The sequence below is a fragment of the Sus scrofa genome, chromosome 6, assembly GCF_054392235.1.
Source record: "Sus scrofa isolate SSC_HxYL_T2T_F1_AM1 chromosome 6, Sscrofa_HxYL_maternal_Yorkshire_Landrace_v2.0, whole genome shotgun sequence".
Taxonomy (NCBI): Eukaryota; Metazoa; Chordata; class Mammalia; order Artiodactyla; family Suidae; genus Sus; species Sus scrofa.
In genome coordinates, this window is record NC_139388.1 from 90,245,712 (window position 1) to 90,265,429 (window position 19,718).

At 49.2% G+C, this 19,718-nt stretch overlaps 1 protein-coding gene and 1 pseudogene across 4 annotated transcripts in view; one reads left to right on the plus strand and one right to left on the minus strand.

The window, feature by feature from the left end:
• OPRD1 (opioid receptor delta 1) overlaps nucleotides 1–19,718 on the plus strand; it is a 68,022-nt gene that overhangs the window by 25,730 nt on the left and 22,574 nt on the right. Inside the window, exon 1 of one of the 4 annotated variants that reach the window (XM_084958636.1) lies at nucleotides 4,034–4,554. Coding sequence (XP_084814762.1) covers nucleotides 4,511–4,554 — 44 coding nt within the window. The 5' untranslated portion in view covers nucleotides 4,034–4,510. 4 annotated transcript variants of the gene reach the window in all.
• On the minus strand, nucleotides 13,581–13,984 carry LOC146402637 (small ribosomal subunit protein eS12 pseudogene; annotated as a pseudogene).

Consider the following 19,718-nt stretch of genomic DNA (forward strand, 5'->3'; position numbering starts at 1 on the left):
GCTTCCTGAGGCTTCTGCTTCTGCTGGAGAGCAGCGGAGGGAGGGGAGCCAGGAAGGAGAAAACCTCCCAGGTATCTGCAGTTCCCCGACACCCCATGCAGAGCCCAGCCCCCCCCAAGAAGTGAGTCAGTTGCTGGGTGGAATGAATGAGTGATTGAATGAATCAATTCTGCCTGTCAGTCTTGAGCTCAGGCTATTTGGGGAGTAGGGTAAGGTTTGCAAAGGAAGGTCCAGAGGACCCTTGAGGCCGACAAGCAGGGTGGTGTAGTGGCAGAGCTGAGGCTCTGAAGCCAGGCAAATCTACATGCAGATCCTGAGCCCAAAGCCACTTGCTGTGTATTTGCTCTTGTGACTTCACCTTTCTCGTTGCTTCACCTGTGAAGGAGAAGTAACAGCAGTGCATCTGTAAGGATTAAATGAGATAGCATGTTGTGTCTGAGCCTTTTAAGCTCTTTCTAACAGGCAAGGTCTCTATAAAAGAAATGAAAAGAATGAACTCATTCAAGAAAAATCCCATGGGAGTTCCCTTGTGGTGCAGCAGGTTAAGGAGCTGGCATCGTCACTGCTGTGGCCTCAGTTGCTCCAGTGGTGCGGGTTTGAATCCTGGCCCGGGAACTTCTGCATACCTCAGACGCAGAAAAAAAAAATCCTATGGATGCGCTGTGCTAGATGCTGAAATACAACAGTGGGGAAGAAATTGCACAGCCCCTGCCCTCATGGGAGAAGTAGACATTCATCAACCAGGCATCCAGCACATTTAAATTTGCAGCTGTGGCGTTCCCATTGTGGCTCAGTGGTTAACGAATCCGACTAGGAACCATGAGATTGTGGGTTTGATCCCTGCCCTTGCTCAGTAGGTTAAGGATCTGGTGTTGCGTGAACTATGGTGTAGGTTGCAGATTCGGCTCAGATCCTGCGTTGCTGTGGCTCTGGCGTAGGCTGGTGGCTACAGCTCCGATTCGACCCCTAGCCTGGGAACCTCCATATGCCGCGGGTGTGGCCCTAGAAAAGGCAAAAAGACCAAAAAAAAAAAAAAAAATTTGCAGCTGTGCTGAGGGCTGTGGAAGAGTATGAGGGGGCTGTGGGAGCCCACCATGGGGGGAGGGTCTCACCTGGACAGGGAGTTTAGGGAAGGCCTCTGAAGAGCTGAAGGATGAGCAGGGGCGGAACTGGGTAAGAAGCTGAGGGATGAGCCTGTGATGGGAAGCCAGACATGGACAAGGGGCTGAAAAGAAAAAGAACACAGAAATCTCAGAATCCCAGTGCACAAAATACTCTCCATTTGCTCCTCCCTGACACTCTGACCCTCTCCCTGCTCCATGGACCTGCCTGAGAAGCTCACTCATCCTTCTGGGATACGTGAGAGGGACCTCTGAGAATTGCACTCTTAGCAAACAGCATGTGGTTGCTGAGGCTTCCATGAAGTATGAGCAAGGGTTCGGGGGATCTCTGGTCCTCACTTCCTACCCCTGCAGGGTAAGTTCTGCCTTCATGGAGACTTAGTGAGTCTTTTTTTTTTGGCTGTGGCATGCAGAAGTTCCCGGGCTAGGGGTCGAACCTATGCCACAGCAGTGACCTGAGCTACAGCAGCGACAGTGCCAGATTCTTGACTTAGGCCACCAGGGAACTCCTCGGTGGGTCTTTAGAGCGGATACCCCACAAGTCCTCCTGGGTGGAGTTGTGCCCTGGCATTTTAGAGTTCCCTCTAGGCAGCCCTCTAGGCAGGGTGGAATGCGAAGGGCTTACAGACCCCTGCATATCAGGTGTGTGAGCCCATCTTCTCTCTGCGGCCCAATCTCCCAATCTCAGGCTGGCCCTAAATCCAGGTAGGATGGAGTTGATGCTTCTCCATCCGGTCTCTTGACAACCTGCCCTGTCACCTGCCTCCACCTCTCCTTGACCCTGGTTTCAGCAGGTTTGCACCCTGCCGTGTCTCTTACCAGCCACCACCCCCTGGGGCCTCCCTGCCTCCTAGCAGCCCAGCCTGCCTTTTCATGATTCTCTTTCAGGCTATGCACTTCTCTGCCCCTTGAGCTCTTCCTCAGCTGGTATCTCTTCTGACTCCTGTATCAAGTGCCAGCTCTGCCACCTGACTCCTGTATCAAGTGCCAGCTCTGCCACCTGCCAAGATCTTTAGCCGGTTGGCTGGCCACTCTGCACCTCAGTTTCTTCATTTATAAAATGTGGATCATAGCCCCTGCCTCAGAGGCACCTTTGTCCTAAAGGAAGATGCTGTTGGTAAAGCATCGTGTTTACCCTCCCATCCCAGCTGACTGCAGCAGGAGCAGCGAGGGGAGGTTGGGCTGGGCAGCCTGGCAGAGGTCAGGGTCACGAGAGATGAATGAAAGAGTCTGGTTGTCCCCTCTGTCTCCTATCGAGGTGCCAGGGGTTCCTGGGACAAGTGCTCAGCCGGGGAGCTCCAAGTCCCCGGCTTGCTTGTGGAGATCTGGCACGAGCCCCTTGCCCTCTTGTCTCCCTCTGCTCTTTAGCCCAGGTTGGGGTCTGTGGACCCAGGGCCCCTAGGCCAGGGGAGAGCCCAGTGAGGTGACACAGTGGTAAAGGTCCCAGTGGGGGTGGGGGAGCGATAGGTCATGGGGATCTCTAGCCCAGCTCAAACATGTCCTAGATGCTCTGTGGCTCTGCGCAAGCAGCTCAACTTCCCTGAGCCTCTTTTTCTGCATTTGCGAAATTGGAGTCATCAGGACGGGTTATTGGAAAGATTAAGTGAGATCACGTGTGTAAAGATCACACAGTAGGTCCTCAGTATATGCCAGGTATTGAGATTAGCAGGCCCCCTGCAGCTGCTGTCGGCAGGCAGAGCCGGTGGCCTTGAGGCCTGATTGTCTCTGTTTCCACCTTGGGTCCCTTCCTGCTTCCCTCATTGTCTGCACATTGACTCATTTCAACTAGCATTTATGATGCTGACCCAGCTAGGCCTGTTCAGCCTCAGCTCAGCCTCAGCTCCCACTGCCCGGACTCTCAGCTTAAGCCTCAGTGTGGCCTCTGGCTTATGACCTGCTCCCAGAACCCCCTAGTTAGTTACAGCTGCAGGGACACTTGCAGCTTCCAGGAGCTATGGGAGTCCTGGGGTGGGGGGGCTTGACTCAGCCTGAGCAGGTGGTGTCTGGCTGAGTCGTGAAGCGGGAGCAGTAGTCAGCTCCATGGAGAGGTGAGGGCGGAGCATTCTAGGCAGAGGGAACAGCATGAGCAAAGAAGGCTTTAGCGGATGATCGGTTGGCAGAGCTGAGGGCAGGGAGGTTCACCATGGCTGAACTGAGAGTACCAGGGGCTGGGCTGGCTGTGAGGCTGGAGAGGCTGCCAGGTGTCCTCCCCACCACAGGTATTGGGAGCACCTGCTGTGTGCTAAGCTGCAGCCAAGCCCTGGGGCCAGTGATGAACTCTGGTTCTGCTTTCCAGAATTCCTGGGGAGGTGCAAATGTTAGAGGAACTGCATGGACCGTCCCCAGGGATTTGGGAGGGAGTCTTTCCGATGGGTAGGGGAGAGGGAAGGGAGGACAGAGAACATGACAGTGTTAGAGGCCAGGGGCCAGGGGATGTGCTGAGGCTCCAGTTATGAGACTGAACAGGTTCTTGGGGCCCACGGCGAGGTGAGGCAGCCATGCTGTAGATGAGGGGATTTTGGGTCCCAGGCTATGGGGAAGAGGACTTTGGAGCCATTGGTGCAGAATGGAGTTCCAGAGGAGGAATTTGGTGTGGGTGGGTGTGGGGTGGATTGAATGGGGTCAGCTCAGGGCGATGGAAGAGGGCTGGGTGACCGTGGACAGGTCCCAGAAACCCTGGCCCTGGTTGTCCCTTTCTAAGATGGAGTGTCGTGAGACTTTCCTACAAGAAGGCAGGAGGCTGGGCCGGAGGAGCTGGTGAGGCTGAGCAGGGAGGGCAGGCAGCAGCCCTGGCTGGAGTTTCTGCAGTGCCTCCTGGCCCTGCCCCAGGGCCTCCGCTTACTAGGTCTCCGGTTCACTCCCTGGGGAGCATATGTGACTCACAGGCACACTGGGGAGAAGCCAGAGCAGTCACAGAGGGCGCTGGAGAGCCTCTCCTGAGCTCCTGCCACATGCCAGAAGCTTCTCCAAGCTGCATGATGGCCCTGCAAGGGGGTTGTAGATGAGGACGGCGAGGCTCAGAGCGGGCAGGTGCCTCTCCCCACCAGAGAGGGGCAAACCCAGGTCTTTCCAGCTCCAAAACCCCTCCTTGTCCACTCTGCCAGTCCAGTCCATGAGACACATGGGAAATGGAGGTGAGAGCTGGGGCTGTCTAGTTGAAGAAGGGAGCACCAGCGCTGGAGAGCAGGGCAGGCTGCTGTCTGCAAACCTCTGAGGCTTCTGCATGGAGTAATAGCGGAGAGCCTGGACATCGGCACCAGACTGGCCTGGGATCATATTTACTAAGAGAGGAGCTTGGGCGATACACATATAACATCTCTGAGCCTCAGTTTTCTCATCTGTGAAATGGGAGTAGCAGTGGACCCTCATAGAGTGGTTATGAGAAGTTCATGAGGCTTGACGTGCAGGACTTCAGCACAGAGCAGGGAACTTGGTAAGTATCCTATAAACATTTTCTATTATTATGTCTATTTAGAAGAAGAGTGAGACCTGCTTCTCATTCGTTTGTTAAATATTTATCGGGGAGCTAGAATTATTGGGTGGATGCTGCAGGGAAACTTTATCAGCTCAGTACTAGACATTTTCTTTTGTAATAAACATGGTAACATAAATCACTACAAGTAACACTGTAGTTATTTCAGAAAATACGAGTAGATTAAGCAGAGACAGACATTACCCATAATCCTACCATGAAGAGAAAAGCTTTGTCATTTTGGTGTATTTCCTTCCCATCTCTTTCTGTGTCCCTTGCTCTGCATATGTGTGTGCATGTGTGTGTGTGCTTGTTTTAATGACATTAGGGTCATACTATATTGAAATAATGATCACATCATATAAAATACTTTTTAAGCTGTCTTTTCACATACCATTGTGTCATGAGTGTATTCTCATTTATCAAATATTCCTTGAAGACAGGATGTTTTTCTTTGGCCTGTACCTGTGGCATGAAGAAGTTCCCGGGGCCAGGAATTGAACCTGCACCACAGCAGTGACCCAACCCACTGCAGTGACAACCCCAGATTCTTAACCCACTAGCGCAAGATTCAGGGAACTCCTGAAGACATGATTTTTGGTGGCTGATTGTGTGAATGTATTCTCTAGGGGGGACTTAATGTTGTTTCACATATTATGGCATTCTAAATAGTGTCTATGAATATTCTTGAACACATGTTTGTATACATCTTATGTTATTTTTATAAAGGATTTTATAGCAGAATTGTTCAGGAAGGTATGAACAGAATTCCCACTGTGGCACAATGGGATTGGTGGTGTCTTGTGAGCACTGGGATGCAGGTTTGATCCCCAGCCCGGCATAGTGGGTTAAGGATCCCCCATTGCTGCAGCTTTGGCTTAGGTCGCAATTACGGCTCAGATCTGATCCCTGGCTGGGGAACTCCATATGCAACATGGTGGCCAAAAAAGAAAAAAGAAGGTATGGGCCGCTGTGTAATACAGGGAGTTTCCTGTCACTGAAGGCATGCAAGAGCACACTGGCAAACCACTATGTGGAGGTTTGGCACTGGAGATTTCGGTGGAGAAAGATAGACCAAGCATAATTTCAGGCTCTTCTCCCCACAGCTGAGACTCGGGACGAATGCTTCTCAGATTCTGTGATCTCAGATTTCCCTTCTCCCCTTCCTGGCAGATGATGCTTGAACTTTGAGAGGAAGGGGGCTGTGCAAGGGCAAAGCATGATTTCATTAACCTCAGAGTCCTGGGACCTTTAAATCTAATTGGCTACCCAGAGCATCATAACACGCACAGGAAGAGGGATAATCGCGGGGTAGAGCAGAAAGCCTGGCTTAAATTAGCAATTTACCATCATGCAGGCTGCGGCGGCGGCCCCATTACCAGCTGGGGGGTGTGGAGTGGGGTGGGGTATCTGGGGTGTGTTGTGTTGATTTATAGCTCCCAGTGCAGCTGCAGAAATCAGCAGCTTTGTCTGGGGCCGGGGTGAGTGCAGAAAGAATCTTTCTTCTGCAGCTTTCCGAGTCTTTCTTGATAAGTGGAAGGAACTCAAACTTCAGACTCCTGTGAGGTCAAAAAGTCCCATTCAGAGTTCCCGTCGTGGCGCAGTGGTTAACGAATCCAACTAGGAACCATGAGGTTGCAGGTTCGATCCCTGCCCTTGCTCAGTGGGTTAACGATCCGGCGTTGCCATGAGCTGTGGTGTAGGTTGCAGACGCGGCTCGGATCCCGCGTTGCTGTGGCTCTGGCGTAGGCCGGTGGCTACAGCTCCGATTCAACCCCTAGCCTGGGAACCTCCATATGCCGTAGGAGCGGCCCAAGAAATAGCAACAACAACAACAACAACAACAACAAAAAAGACAAAAAAGACAAAAAAAAAAAAAAAAAAAAGTCCCATTCAGTGAACACAACACAGGGAGAGATGGAAATGGCCTTGCTGCCCTCTCTTGTAGAAGTAATCTTTTCACTAAGGCACAGATTTTTTTTTTCTCCAGCCACACCCACAGCATATGGAAGTTGCCTGGCCAGGGACTGACTCTGATCCAGAGCTGTGATCTATGCCACAGCTGCAGCAATACCTTAACCCACTCCACCGGGCCAGGGATTGAACCGGTGCCTCCAGAGAGACAGGCCGGATCATTAACCCAATGTGCCATAGTGGGAAACGCCAGAATTTATTTATTTATTTATTTTTCTGCACCTGCGTCATGTGGAGGTTCCCAGGCCAGGGATTAAACCTGTGCTGCAGCAGTGACCTGAGCCACAGCAATGACAATGCCATATCCTTAACCACTAGACCATCAGGGAACTCCCAAGGCATAGGATTTTGAATCATGATGATGACTTTCTTTATGGTACAGTTATTTAGTGCCAGGCGCTCTGCTTAGAGATGTATATATAGTGTGCTGTTTAATCCGCACAGAACCGTGTGAGGTGAGTGTTGTTGTGCCCATTTTCTAGATGAGGAACCTCGAGGTTCAGAGAGTGTTGGGTATAACATGCTCAAAGCCCGAGTCAGAATGAAATCAGGTCATTCTGGTCACAGAGTCTGCACTTTTAACCACTGCCCTGTCCTCTGCCATCTTGTTTGTTAAGTCCAGCCCTTCTGATCTATAAATGAGGAAACTGAGGCTTGGAGAGGTTCTCTGTCTTGGAGTCAATGGCCAAGACTGGAACTTGCCTTTCCTGACCCTCTGCCCCTTCTTGGAGACCCAAAGGGTGGCTGGAAGCATGAGAAGTGGGTTCCTACACAGGGCAGTCCATCCTGGGGGCCACTGACAACACTTAACAGGCCCCAAGAACCCGAGTTCCCTGGGGCAAGGCCAGCAGTTGGTGAGGCAGCCATATCCTTCAAAGATTGGAGTTCAAAGCTATGTCGGCTTCTTGCTGGCCTTCCTCCCTTGGGCTTACCTCCCCAAGCCTGTTTTCTCATCCATGAAATGGGGGTGCTAGAAAAACACCTACACAGCAGGCAAACATACATTCAGCAGCCCCTCCTAAGTACCAGGCACAGTTCTAGGTGCCAGGTGTGCAGCATGATCAAGCCACAGTCCCTGTCCTCATGGAGCTGATATTCTAGTGGGGAAAAGATAGACAATAAAGAAATGGATATAAGGACAGTGCTGTAGGCCATGAAGTCAATTAAAACGAGAGAGAGAGCGGTGGGGCTGCAGACGTAGATGGGGAGGTTGAGGAGGAGACGATTGAGCAGAGGTCTGTTGCTGGTAGGAAGTGCTTTAGGCAGAGGCAACAGTGAAGGCAAAGGTTAAGGGAGATGATGTATGGCCTTAGCACACGCCTGGCCCATAACAGGAAGTTGTTGGTGATAATGATGTCGTTTGGCTGGTTGCCTAGGACTTGGGAACAGAGGCAGGGATTAAGCCAAGGGAAAGAAACTGCTTCTCCCGGCCAGACCAAATGCCCCTGCAGGCCAGATGGAGATTATCTGTTTCCCTTGGTTACAAAAACTCATCTTCCTGAAGTGCTAGGAAAGGCCCCACATCTAGTGATTTTCCATTCCTCCCGGTGAGGAGAGAGTGGAGCCCACACGTGCTCAGAGGACTGTCCTGCTGGGAGGGGCAGGTGGCCACAAGACGCTTCCCTCCCGGGCTCTGGCTCTGGCCTGGTCATCGCAGATAAGGGAGGGGTCAACAGCAAAGCATGGCAGATTGACTGGTCAGGATTTAACACCAAAAATAGCACCGCTGACCTTTCCTGAGGGCTGACAACGTGGGCAGTCCGTGCTGAGCGCCTCACAGATACCATCTCATTTAGTTCTTCCAGCTCTTTGAGGCTGGTACCATGTTTCCTTCCATTTGACAGATGAGGCTGCTGAGGCTCAAGGGCCACAGCTGGGAAAGGGCAGAGTCAGCCTTTGGACCGAGGCCCCTCAATTCCCAGAGCCCACTTGGGCAGAGTGTCCATGAAGGAATGCCCCTGAAGAAGATCCAACTCATGATACCCCCTGAGTCCAACTGTGGAACAAAGATTTTCTGAACAGCCAGGGATTGGGAGAGACTGTGGAGCAGGGAGGATTGATTCACAGTTATGAAAATACTGAATTGTTAATAAATAAAACAAAAGCGAAACTCTGGAGTGTATCAGGCAGAAGGAGGTCTAGTACCCATGTGGCCAAAGGCCTAGCGGTGGGAAGCCTGGGCCTTTCAGAACATGTGGCTTTAGATCCTGGTTCTGTTTAGAATGAATAAACAAGGCCCTGCTGTACAGCACAGGAAACTACAGCCAATCTCCTGGGTTAGCCCATGATAGAAAATAATATAGAAAAAAAGAATGTGTATATACTTATGACAGAGTCGCTTTGCTGGACAGCAGAAATTGGCACAACACTGTAAATCAACTATACTTTAAGAAAAAGAAAAAAAAAGAAGATAGATCCTGGTTCCTGTTCACTCTGCTTCTTAACAAGCAACTCTGTCTCTGGACCACAGGCTCCTTCTGTGAGCGAAATGGGTATGTATTGATGCCTACTTCCCCAGTGGGTGTGAGGCAAAGGAGAGTGTGTGTGAAGCGCTCTGCATGGGGCCTGCCTTGCCCATTGTCCTCAAGGAGTGGCCCGGGGATGGGGGGACAGATTAGGCCAAGTGCATAGCATCCATATAAGGCCACTAAGAAGGATAGACTTGTGGGTGGTATCTTTTCACATGAAATTGTGGGGCTGGAACGTTTATTTGGCGATGGTAAGGACTCAAAATAATTAAGAATCTGCTGGAGTTCCTGTTGTGGCTCAGCCAGTTAAGAACCCGACTAGTATCTGTGAAGATGCCGGTTCGATCCCTGGCCCCGCTCTGTGGGTTAAGGATCCTGCTTTGCCGTGAGCTGCAGTGTAGGTCGCAGATGCCCCTTCTGTCTGGTGTGGCTGTGGCTGTGGTGTTGGCTGGCAGCTGCACCTTCGATTCAGCCCCTAGCCTGGGAACTTCATATGCCACAGGTATAGCTCTAAAAAGCAAAAACAAACAAACAAAAAACACCAATTACAGCTGTGGCAAAAATGAGCATGTTCTTTGGCCCTATTACAAAGCTCCATACAAGAGACCTTACATGCAAAATCTCACTTAATCTTCACAACACTTCTGTGAAGCAGGAACTATTGAATGTGCCCGCTGTACAGATGAAGAAGCTGAGGCTCAGAGATAAGAGACTTTTGCCCAAGGATGCCAAGGTCAGTAAGTGACCACAGAGCCTGCCCTCTCTCCATTTTATCCTGCTGCCTCTCATCACATTTGACCTCCGAAACAACCCAACATGGTGGTGGTTGTCATCGTCCTTTTCTGGGTGAGCAGACCATGTGGCTCTCTCACATCAGCCTTAGCCTAGAGCATGGTTTTCAGGTCTGAATCAGTCAGGTCCCTACCAGAAAGACAGACCACTAAGAGATATTTCAAGGAATTAGCTGATGCCACTGTGGGATCTGGCTAGGCAAGCCTGAAATTTGCAGCGCAGGCTGGCAGACTGGCAGGCTGGCAGGCTGGCAATTCTCGGGTGAGAGCTGATAATTCAATCCACAGGCAGAATTTCTTTTCCCTCTGGGAAACCTGTTTTGCTCTTAAGGCCGGCCTTCATTACCACTTGGACTTCAAGTCGACTGATTGTCGATGTTAACCACATCTACAAAATTCCTTCACAGCAACAGGGTTGCACGTGCAGCATATGGAAGCTCCCAGGCTAGGGGTCAAAGCGGAGCTGCAGCTGCCGGCCTACTCCACAACCATAACAATGCAAGATCCAAGCCATGTCTGTGACCTACACCACTGCTCACAGCAGTGCTGGATCCTTAACTCACTGAGCAAGGCCAGGGATCGAACCCGTGTCCTCATGGATACTAGTCTGGTTCTTAACCCATTGAGGCATAACAGGAATGCCTTAGTTTTTTTTGTTTTTTTGGTTTTTTTAAGTTGAAATATAGTTGCTTTACAGTGTTGTGTTAATTTCTGCTGTATAGTGAGGTGATCCATGTATATATATGTGTATGTATTATTTTTTATATTCTTTTCCATTATGGTTCATCACACCGATATTGAATATCGTTCCTGTGCTATACAGTAGGACCTTGTTGTTTTCAGTGGGTGTTTGATTATATAACTGGGACTACAGCCCAACCACGTTGACATATAAAATTAATTATCATCACAGGGTCAGACAGACCTGGGCTTGAGTCCTGGTCCTACAACCTATAGGCTGTATGACCTTAGACAAATTTCTCTTTCTCTCTGAGCCTCAGAGTCCCCTCATCTGCCAAATGCAGCAACAGTGCTTCCCCACAGTCATTTGTTGCGGGGATCAAGTGCAATGATGCAAATCGAGTACTTTCCTCTCATGCCTGTCATAGGGAAGAGGGAAGATGCACAAACATCCATGCCGCGAAATGGGTATTTCCTGGTTATAGTGTCGTGCCTGGTTCCTGTGTTTGTCTTCCCTTCTGCACTGGTTGCTCCTGGAGGGAGCATCCCATTCATCTTCTGTCTTGTTTCCTAGGTCAATCTCTGACACTTTTTTGTTTGTTTGTTTTTTTAACAGCCACGCCTGTGGCACATGGAAGTTGCAGGGCTAGGGGTTGAATTGGAGTCGCAGCCACCAGCCTACGCCACAGCCACAGCAATCACAGCCACAGCAATGCCAGATCTGAGCCACATCTGCCACCTATGCCTGATCCTTAACCCATTGAGTGAGGCCAGGGATCAAACCTGTATCCTCATGAATACTACTCAGGTTCTTAACCCACTGATCCTCAACAGGAACTCCTCCCGGCACTCCGTTAATGGGATTCCCTCTGGGGAGTTGGGCTCTATAATCAAAACCCCCCAATGACAAGACAAGAGGGAAAGAAGATGTGCAGGAACCTCAGATCTCTGTTCCCTCTAAAGTGAGCCCTTGCTTTTCAGCTTACTAAGTCTTTTCTCCAAGGAGCCTTCTCTGATGCCTCCTCTGTGTTCCCACACTGTCCCCATCAGAGCAGAGACCACCCACTTTTCAAACCTCTGATCACTCATTCTCTCTCTCCCTGAATGAGGACGTGTCGGGTGAGGTGAGCATCCTTTGTTTGTAGCTGGGGCCACAGCCTAGGGTCTGACACATCCCTAGGTGTTTGCTGGATGGACCTGTCCTGTTTCCAGACACCCCTGGGCTGACATGCCATACTTAAGGAAATCTGCTCTCTCCAGGCTTCCCTTGTGTCTGGCTGCCCCACCCCCTGGTCCAGCCATCCTTACTTTGGTAGCAGAGCCAGGATGATGGAGAAGAGTGTTTCTTCCCTGCCTCCCACGAGCATGTTGTGGTTCTTGAACTGAACGGAACAAGGCATCTGCCCTGTTTATTGCTGAGTGCGCACTGGCCAGCCTGCCCGCTCGTGTGCAGCTCCAGGGCCCTGTGTTTCCATGTTCCAGCCTTTAATCATCTCTTTCGACACTCACTGGGCCTCGTTATAATAAACCCTCCTTCCTCAGGCTTTGCCAGAACTGAGAGAGGTAATTAATTTCTGGCCACTTGCCGCTCCAGTGCAATGGTGGGTAGGGTTGTAGCTTGCAGAACTCGCTGCCCAGGCAGGCTTATTTTGCCAGTTGGAAGAGCAACCACTCTTTGTATGCAAATAGAGGGAGCCCCAGGTGGACCCCTGTTGGCCGGTTGGCCAGCAGTCGCTTTGTTTAATGTTTATCCCCCATCTTGGCCAGAGCCTTTGTAATCACTGCTTTAGCTGTGCCTCTGTTGCCTCATTTGTAAAACAAAGGGATTGAATTTGACAGACCCAGGCCCTGCCACTCTCAGCTGGATTTTGGGTGAGTTACTTCACCTTCTGAGCCTCAATGTTCCTCACCTGTAAAATGGGGAGAATAATGCTCATTTCTTGTGGTGGTTGTACAGATTCAGTGGAACAGTGGATGTACTTTTGTGGCCCTTAGCAGGGCAACTGGTACATAGTAAGTGCTTACTAAATACTCTCATCAACTGTCTTTCCTTTCAGTGCTAACATTCATTTTCCTGCTGGAAAAAGTTATTTTGTTGGGAGAACTGGGAAGTGGAGGAGTTTTAACAGATGTTGCTTCTGTGTTTTAGGTCATGGCTGGCAAGATGGTTAACGCCTCTGTATTAATTTCCTGTGGCTGCTGCAACAAGTTATCAGTGGCTTAAAACAACAGAAATGTATTGCTTTTTTTTTTTTTTTTTTTTGCTTTTGCTTTTTTAGGGCTACACTAGAGGCTTCTGGAGGTTCCCAGGCTAGGGGTCAAATTGGAGCTGCAGCTGCCAGCCACAGCCATAGCAACGCCGGATCCTTAACCCACTGAATGAGGCCAGGGATTGAACCCGCAACCTCATGGTTCCTAGTTGGATTCATTTCCGCTGCGCCACAATGGGAACTCCAGAAATGTATTCTTTATAGCTTAGGAGACTAAAAGTCTGAAATTAGGAGTTCCCTGTAGCCTAGCTATTAAGGATTTGGCCTTGTCACTGCTGTGGCTTGTTGTCACTGCTGGAGCTTGGGTTCAGTCCCTGGCCTGGGAACTTCTGCATACTGCGGACATGGCAGAAAAACAAAAAAAAAAACACCTAGTTTTAAAAAAAAGTCTGCAATCAGCAAGGCCATACTCCCCTGAAGGCTCTTGGGAAGACTCTCCTTGCCGAGTGCCTGGCCATTGCCGACCTTCCTTGGCATCCCTTTGGATGCAGCCCTATCACCCCAATTTTTTTTGGCCACACCCACAGCATGTGGAAGTTCCCGGACCAGGGATTGAACCCACACCACAGCAGCCACCTGAGCTGCTGCAGTGACAACGCCAGATCCTTCACCCACTGAGTCACACGGGAACTCCTTGTATCACTCCAATTTTTGCCTCTGTTTTCACATGACCATGTCCCTCTGTGTGTGCCTCCGTGTCTCCTCTTATAAGGACACCAGTCACATTGGATTTAGGGTCAATCCTAGTCTAGTATGACCACATCTTTTTTTTGTTGTTGTTAAGAGCCAGTTTTTTAATTTGATCATTTCTTGTATTTGAAGTACTCCTTGATGACATCCTTGGCCTAAGACTCTTTGCCATAGTCACTTAACTACCACACTGCTGCAACCAACCACTTTGTGGGGTTTTCCCTCTCTGTCAGTTTTACAGAGGCCTACCCATTCCCCTAGTTTCTGGTTGTCATTGACCTTAATTAGGTTGATTGGGTGCCCAGCACAAAGGGCTTCCACCAGCCTAACAGACATTAGCTCATCATAGTTGGATGCAAGCACACAAAGATGGGTTTGGTGCTTGTCTAAGGCTTTGGCAGCTTCATGAATTCCATGTGCTAGGCCATCATGGAGAAGGGCAGTCTTCAGCACCTCTTGTAGAGAAGTATTTATTAATGTCCGTTACACTTCTAGCAGCAATGCTTTCCTCGGCCATGGCGGTGGGTTATGGGTAGAGTCGAATCTTGAGTGCACCTAAAACTCTGCCTCCCTCCGCAAGATTCCATGGCAGCGGGGAAAGTAGTATGACCTCATCTTAATGGATTACATATGCTGAGACCCTAGTGCCAAGTAATTCTGAGGTTCTAAGTAGATATGAATTTTGGGAGAAACTATTCAACCTGTGTTCTCCAAGGCTCAGCTTCCTCTTCTGTGCAAGAATGATCATAGCAGCAATTCTGTAGGGTTGTCGGAGTGAGTAAATGAGATAATCTCTGTAAATGTCACGGCAGAACACAAGAGAATACATCGGGCTGTGAGAGCACTGAGTCAGTGTAGCTGCTGGATGTGGTTGTTGGTAAAGATGATGACAGTGGTGGGGATGGGTCCATCCATGGACCTACTGAATATTAGTGAATCGCTGGACATGGGGACATAGAATGTAGGCGTCTACTAAGAGCTCAGGTCCTTGCCAGGAATTCTGAAGCTTTGGATGGGAGCCTCTATTTCTCTTTGGCCTCAGCCACCTTGAACCCTCATCTGAGACTTAGCTCCTGGGAGGGCAGCTTGGAGAAGTAGAAAGATCTTGGGCTCCCAGATGTCAGAGGAACCGATACTCTGTGTAACCTTGCACAATTATCTTTCCTTCTCCACACCTCAGTTTCCCCATCTGTAAAGTGGGAGAGGAGGTGTGAACTCAGTGTTAACAGATCTGAGCCTCTTCTAGTGCTGAAGTTCTAGCGCAGGGCTTTGGGTTCCACCCCAATGGTGGCAGGTGACCAATGGCCAGAAAAGGAATCGGGAGCCTAGGACCCCAGGGCAGCTCACCAGGGATCATCCTGGATCCATTTCCCCTCTCTGGACAAGAAGAGAAACCACTGCGACAGGAGTGTGCCAGGGATTGTGCTAGGGCCATCATAGGTGTGAAATCATCCCACACTCACCACACTCAAGAGGTAGGATGGTAATACCCAGTTCTCAGGGGTGCAGACTGAGGCTCAGAGAAGTTAGAACTTGCCCAAAGTCCTATCTTAGAGTTAGTTAGAGTCAGAGCTGGGCCTTGATTCTAGGAGTGTCTGATGCCAAAATCCATGCTTTTCCTTGGCTGCACTTTTACCATATCAGTTTCCTACAGCTGGTGTAACATATTAATGCAAACATGATGGCTAAGACAACAGAAATTTATTCTTTTATTTTTTTTTCCTTTTTTTTAGGGCTGCACTTGAGGCATAGGGAAGTTCCCAGGCCAGGGGTTGAATCAGAGCTGTAGCCGCCAGCCTAACTCACAGCCACAGCAATGCCAGATCCAAGCCACGTCTATGACCTACACCAAAACTCACGGCAAGACTGGATCCTTAACACACTGAGCGAGGCCAGGGATGAAACCCAAGTCGTTATGCATACTAGTTGGGTTCATTACCTCTGAGCTACAACGGAAACTCCTACTCTTTTTTTTTCTTTTTATGGCCACACCTCAGGCATATGGAAGTTCTAGGGCTATGGAGTCAAATTGGAGCTGCTGACCTATGCCACAGCTGCAGCAATGCCAGATCTGAGCCGCATCTGCGACCTTGCAGCAATGCTATATCCTTAACCCACTGAGTGACGCCAGGGATTGAACTCTTATCCTCATGGATACTAGTTGGGTTCTTAACCTGCCGAGCCACAATGGGAGCTCCCAGAAATTTATCCTTTCACAGTTCTGGGGGCAGAAGTCCAGAAAGTGTCTTCAGGGCTGCACTCCCTCTGAAGGCTCTTAAGGGGAATCCTTCCTCTTCTCTTCAGCTTCTGGTGGCTCTGGCAGCCCCTGGCTTGTGGCTGCATCTTTCTCTCCTGTGTGTCTCTTCCAAGGACACTGTCTGTCCTACCCAGATAATCCAAGATGGTCTCAAGATTCTTAACTTAATTACACATGTAAAGACCCTTTTCCCAAATAAGGCCACATTCACAGGTGCTGGGGGTTGGGACCTAGATTTGTCTTTTAGAGGAGGAGCCACCATTCAACCCACTACAGTTATTAAAGCCTTGGTGGTGACAGTATCTGCTGAGGGTGCAGGGAGCAGGGAACTTCTGGAGCAGTTTAGAAGTAGAAGGAGAGGAGCAAAATTGTGAGCTGGGGAGGCCAATCTGGGGGGACATGTGTGATGGGGTGAGGCTTAACTGATGTTCCACCAGCAGTCATGTTAGTGAGGTAAGAAATACACAAAACTACATCTGAAAAGAAAGGAAAAGGAAAAAAGAAATTAAACCAAAAACAAACAAAGCCACAAAAATTAAAAATTAAAAAAAAAGAGGTGTTCCCATTGTGGCTCACTGGGTTAAGAACCTGACATAGTGTCCATGAGAATGTGGGTTTGATCCCTGGTCTCGCTCAGTGGGTTAAGGATCTGGCATTGCTGTGACTGCTGTAGGCCAGCAGCTATAGCTCTGATTCAACCCCTAGCCTGGAAACTTCCGTATGCCATGGGTGCAGCCCTAAAAAGAAAAAAAAAATTTTTTTTTTAAAGAAAAGAAAAAGGAAAAAAAAAAAAGCACCTCTGAGTATGGTGGATGCAGCCAGCCACAGGGTAGAAACCTGGAAACTTGTCCATAGAGGCCACCTTTTCTGTTGTGGAGTGTGTCCATGTTAATGATTTTGAGGTTATGGGTCCCATGAAGAAATGGATTTGTCCTCATTTACTTGCCTGGAGTGATGGAAGAAGGCGTGGCCTGAGTGCCAGTGATATGATTTACCTGCATCATCTTGGGCCTTCCCTTAACCTAAGAGGGAGATATCATTTTTTTTTGCAGGGGGTGGGTGGTAACGGCATGTGCAAGTTCCCAGGCCAGGGATCGAATCTGCACCATAGCAGTGACCACACCAGTTTTTTAACCCACTAAGCCAACGAGAGAACTCCCATCATCTCTCCTCAGATGATGACACTCATGAATGCATGAGGACCAGCGGAGGTGGGGGCTCCTAGGAAGGGCCACCCAGTGTGAGAAGGCAGCTCACCTACCAGCCATAACCTCTAATACCTACTGAGCACTGACTTGTAATAACTCAGGTCTCACCACAGCTGGGTGAGGCGTGTGCTGTGGATATCTTTATTTCCCAGCATATGGAAGGGAAAAGGTTAAGTTTAGATTCTGTGATTCTGTGAGCGGAAGCAGGAAAAATGGTGCCAGATAAGAAGGGGGCAGTTTTCCACTCAAATGAAAGAACTTATTACCCTGTGAGTTGTCCCAGCAATGGGATGGACTCTGCGCACAGGTGGTGAGCTCCCCGTCTCTGGACATAGTCAAGTGGAAACCGCATAGCCATCTGTCTGGAGTGTCACAGAGGGAATGCCCTCACTGTGAAGTTTCCTTCTATCTCTGAGATTCTAGGAAGTTTCCCCAGGGAGACCATCAGATAGCTGTGTGCACCAAGATGTTTATCACTCCATTATTTATAATAACATAAAGGCAGAAAGGACCTACATATCTTTTTTTTTTTTTTTTTTTTTTTTTTTTTTTTTTGTCTTTTTGCCATTTCTTGGGCCGCTCCCTCGGCATATGGAGTTTCCCAGGCTAGGGGTTGAATCGGAGCTGTAGCTGCCAGCCTACGCCAGAGCCACAGCAATGTGGATCCAAGCTGTGTCTGCAACCTACACCACAGCTCACGGCAACGCCAGATCCTCAACCCACTGAGCAAGGGCAGAGATCGAACCCACAACCTCATGGTTCCTAGTCGGATTCGTTAACCACTGCGCCACGATGGGAACCCCCCTACATATCTTTTAATAGGGGATTTATTAAGTAACTTTATGGAGTTCCCATGATGGCTCAGTGGTTAATGAATCTGACTAGGATTCATGAGGACGTGGGTTCCATCCCTGGCCTTGATCCATGGGTTAAGGATCTGGCGTTGCCGTGAGCTATGGTGTAGGTCACAGACGTGGCTCGGATCCCGCGTTGCTGTGGCTGTGGTGTAGGCTGGCAGTTACAGCTCCCATTCGACCCCTAGCCTGGGAACCCACATGTGCCACAGGTGTGGTCATAAAAAAAAAAAAAAAAAGTAATTTTATTCAGGAGCTTTAATGTCTATAAGTGAGATGAGCTCCATCCTGTACTCTGTTTTTGGATGATCCTTGAGCTAGAAATGGTTCTCTACACTTTTTTTTTCTTTTTTAGCCATGTCCTCGGCATGTAGAAGTTCCCGAGCCAGGGGTCAAAGCTAAGCTGCAACAGCGACCTATGCCACAGCTGTGGCAAATGCCAGATCTGTAACCTCCTCTGCCACAGCAGAGACTCTGTTTTTTTAACACTTTGAAAGGGTTGTAAAAAACAGAAACAAGGAGTTCCCTGGTGGCTGAGTGTGTTAAGGAGCCAGCATTGTCACTGCTGTGGTGCAGGTTCGTTCCCTGGCCCAGAACCATCTGTATGCCATGGATGTGGCAAGACAAAAACAAAAAATAGAAGAATGTGCTTCAGAGACCTTCTGGGGCCTACCAAGCCTGAAATATTTACAGAAAAAGACCCAAAGAGTAAATATGGATTGTTTGTAAATATGGATAACAAAGAATTGTTATGCTGGACTAGGATAACAGTTGGTCACCAAAAATTGTATTAATTTGTACCTGTGGATATAGAAAGATGGTCACAGCAGATTTTTGAGAGGAAAGAAATAGGTTATAAAATGGTATTAGAGCAAGATCCCATTTATATAAAACAGGGCATGTCTGTTTTGCCTATTATCTGTTAATGATAGTCTGTACTATTGATGGTGGTTTTTAAATTTTTTTTGGAAATGATTCTGTATTGTTTGGCCCGTTTAGAGTGAACAGCTGTTATTTTTGAGATCTCACAAAGCATTTGGGAATAACATTAACTCAGTACTTCAGCAGTACATGCTGTTTGGGACCATATGAGATTTGATCCAGACTGAAGCCATTTTGTTCAGTTTGGTTCCTCAGGGGCCACAAGTTTGATCAGATGGGGGTTGGTGCTCCTACCTTGCTACTGTTGCGGTTGTTGTTTTTGTTTTTAGGTCTCTTGCCTTGACGTTGATCCCCGTGAGCTGTTGTGCATAACAGGAAAAAAAAAAATACCCCCCAGTTTAGCTAAAAACAAATTAGCTGCTTTGGGTAGATGATCTGATAACATTTCCCTTTCCCTCAGGAGAGCCGAGTCACTACACATTCAGAACAGACAGGGTCAGGCCCAAGGTGTCCTTCAGGGGACCTCAGTTGGTCCAGGTTGAGGATGGAAGGGGGGAGGTGAGGAAGAAGGTGGGGAGGGAGGGAGCGCTGTTTTCATCTGTCCCAAAGCTCTTCTCTCTGTGGCTGCTTACTTCCAAGGATTAGGGCACCTGACCCTCTGTCGCACAGGGAACCCTCTGATAAACGCTAGGTCCCCTCTGCAGAGCATGCAGGGGACACGGTTCCTGCCTGAAGACGCTGATGGACACGTCAACATTCATTCATTCACCAGGTGTGTTTGGAGCACCTACTCTGAGCGGGCGCTGCTGGAAGTCCCTGGCGCATTATGGCAGCCAAGACAGTGCCATGCCCTCAGGAGCTTAGGTTTTCGTGATCAAAGTCAATGTGGGAGGGGCACACTTTGGGTCCTCAGGCAAGAGGAAGGCACTGGGGTCTCAGGGAAGAGCAAGGGCTTTGAATCTCCACTTAGCCTCTTTCTGGGTCTGCAACCTTGGGCAGTTTCTTTTGCCGCTCTCTGTAAATCGGGAAGAATAAATACTATCTACCCTG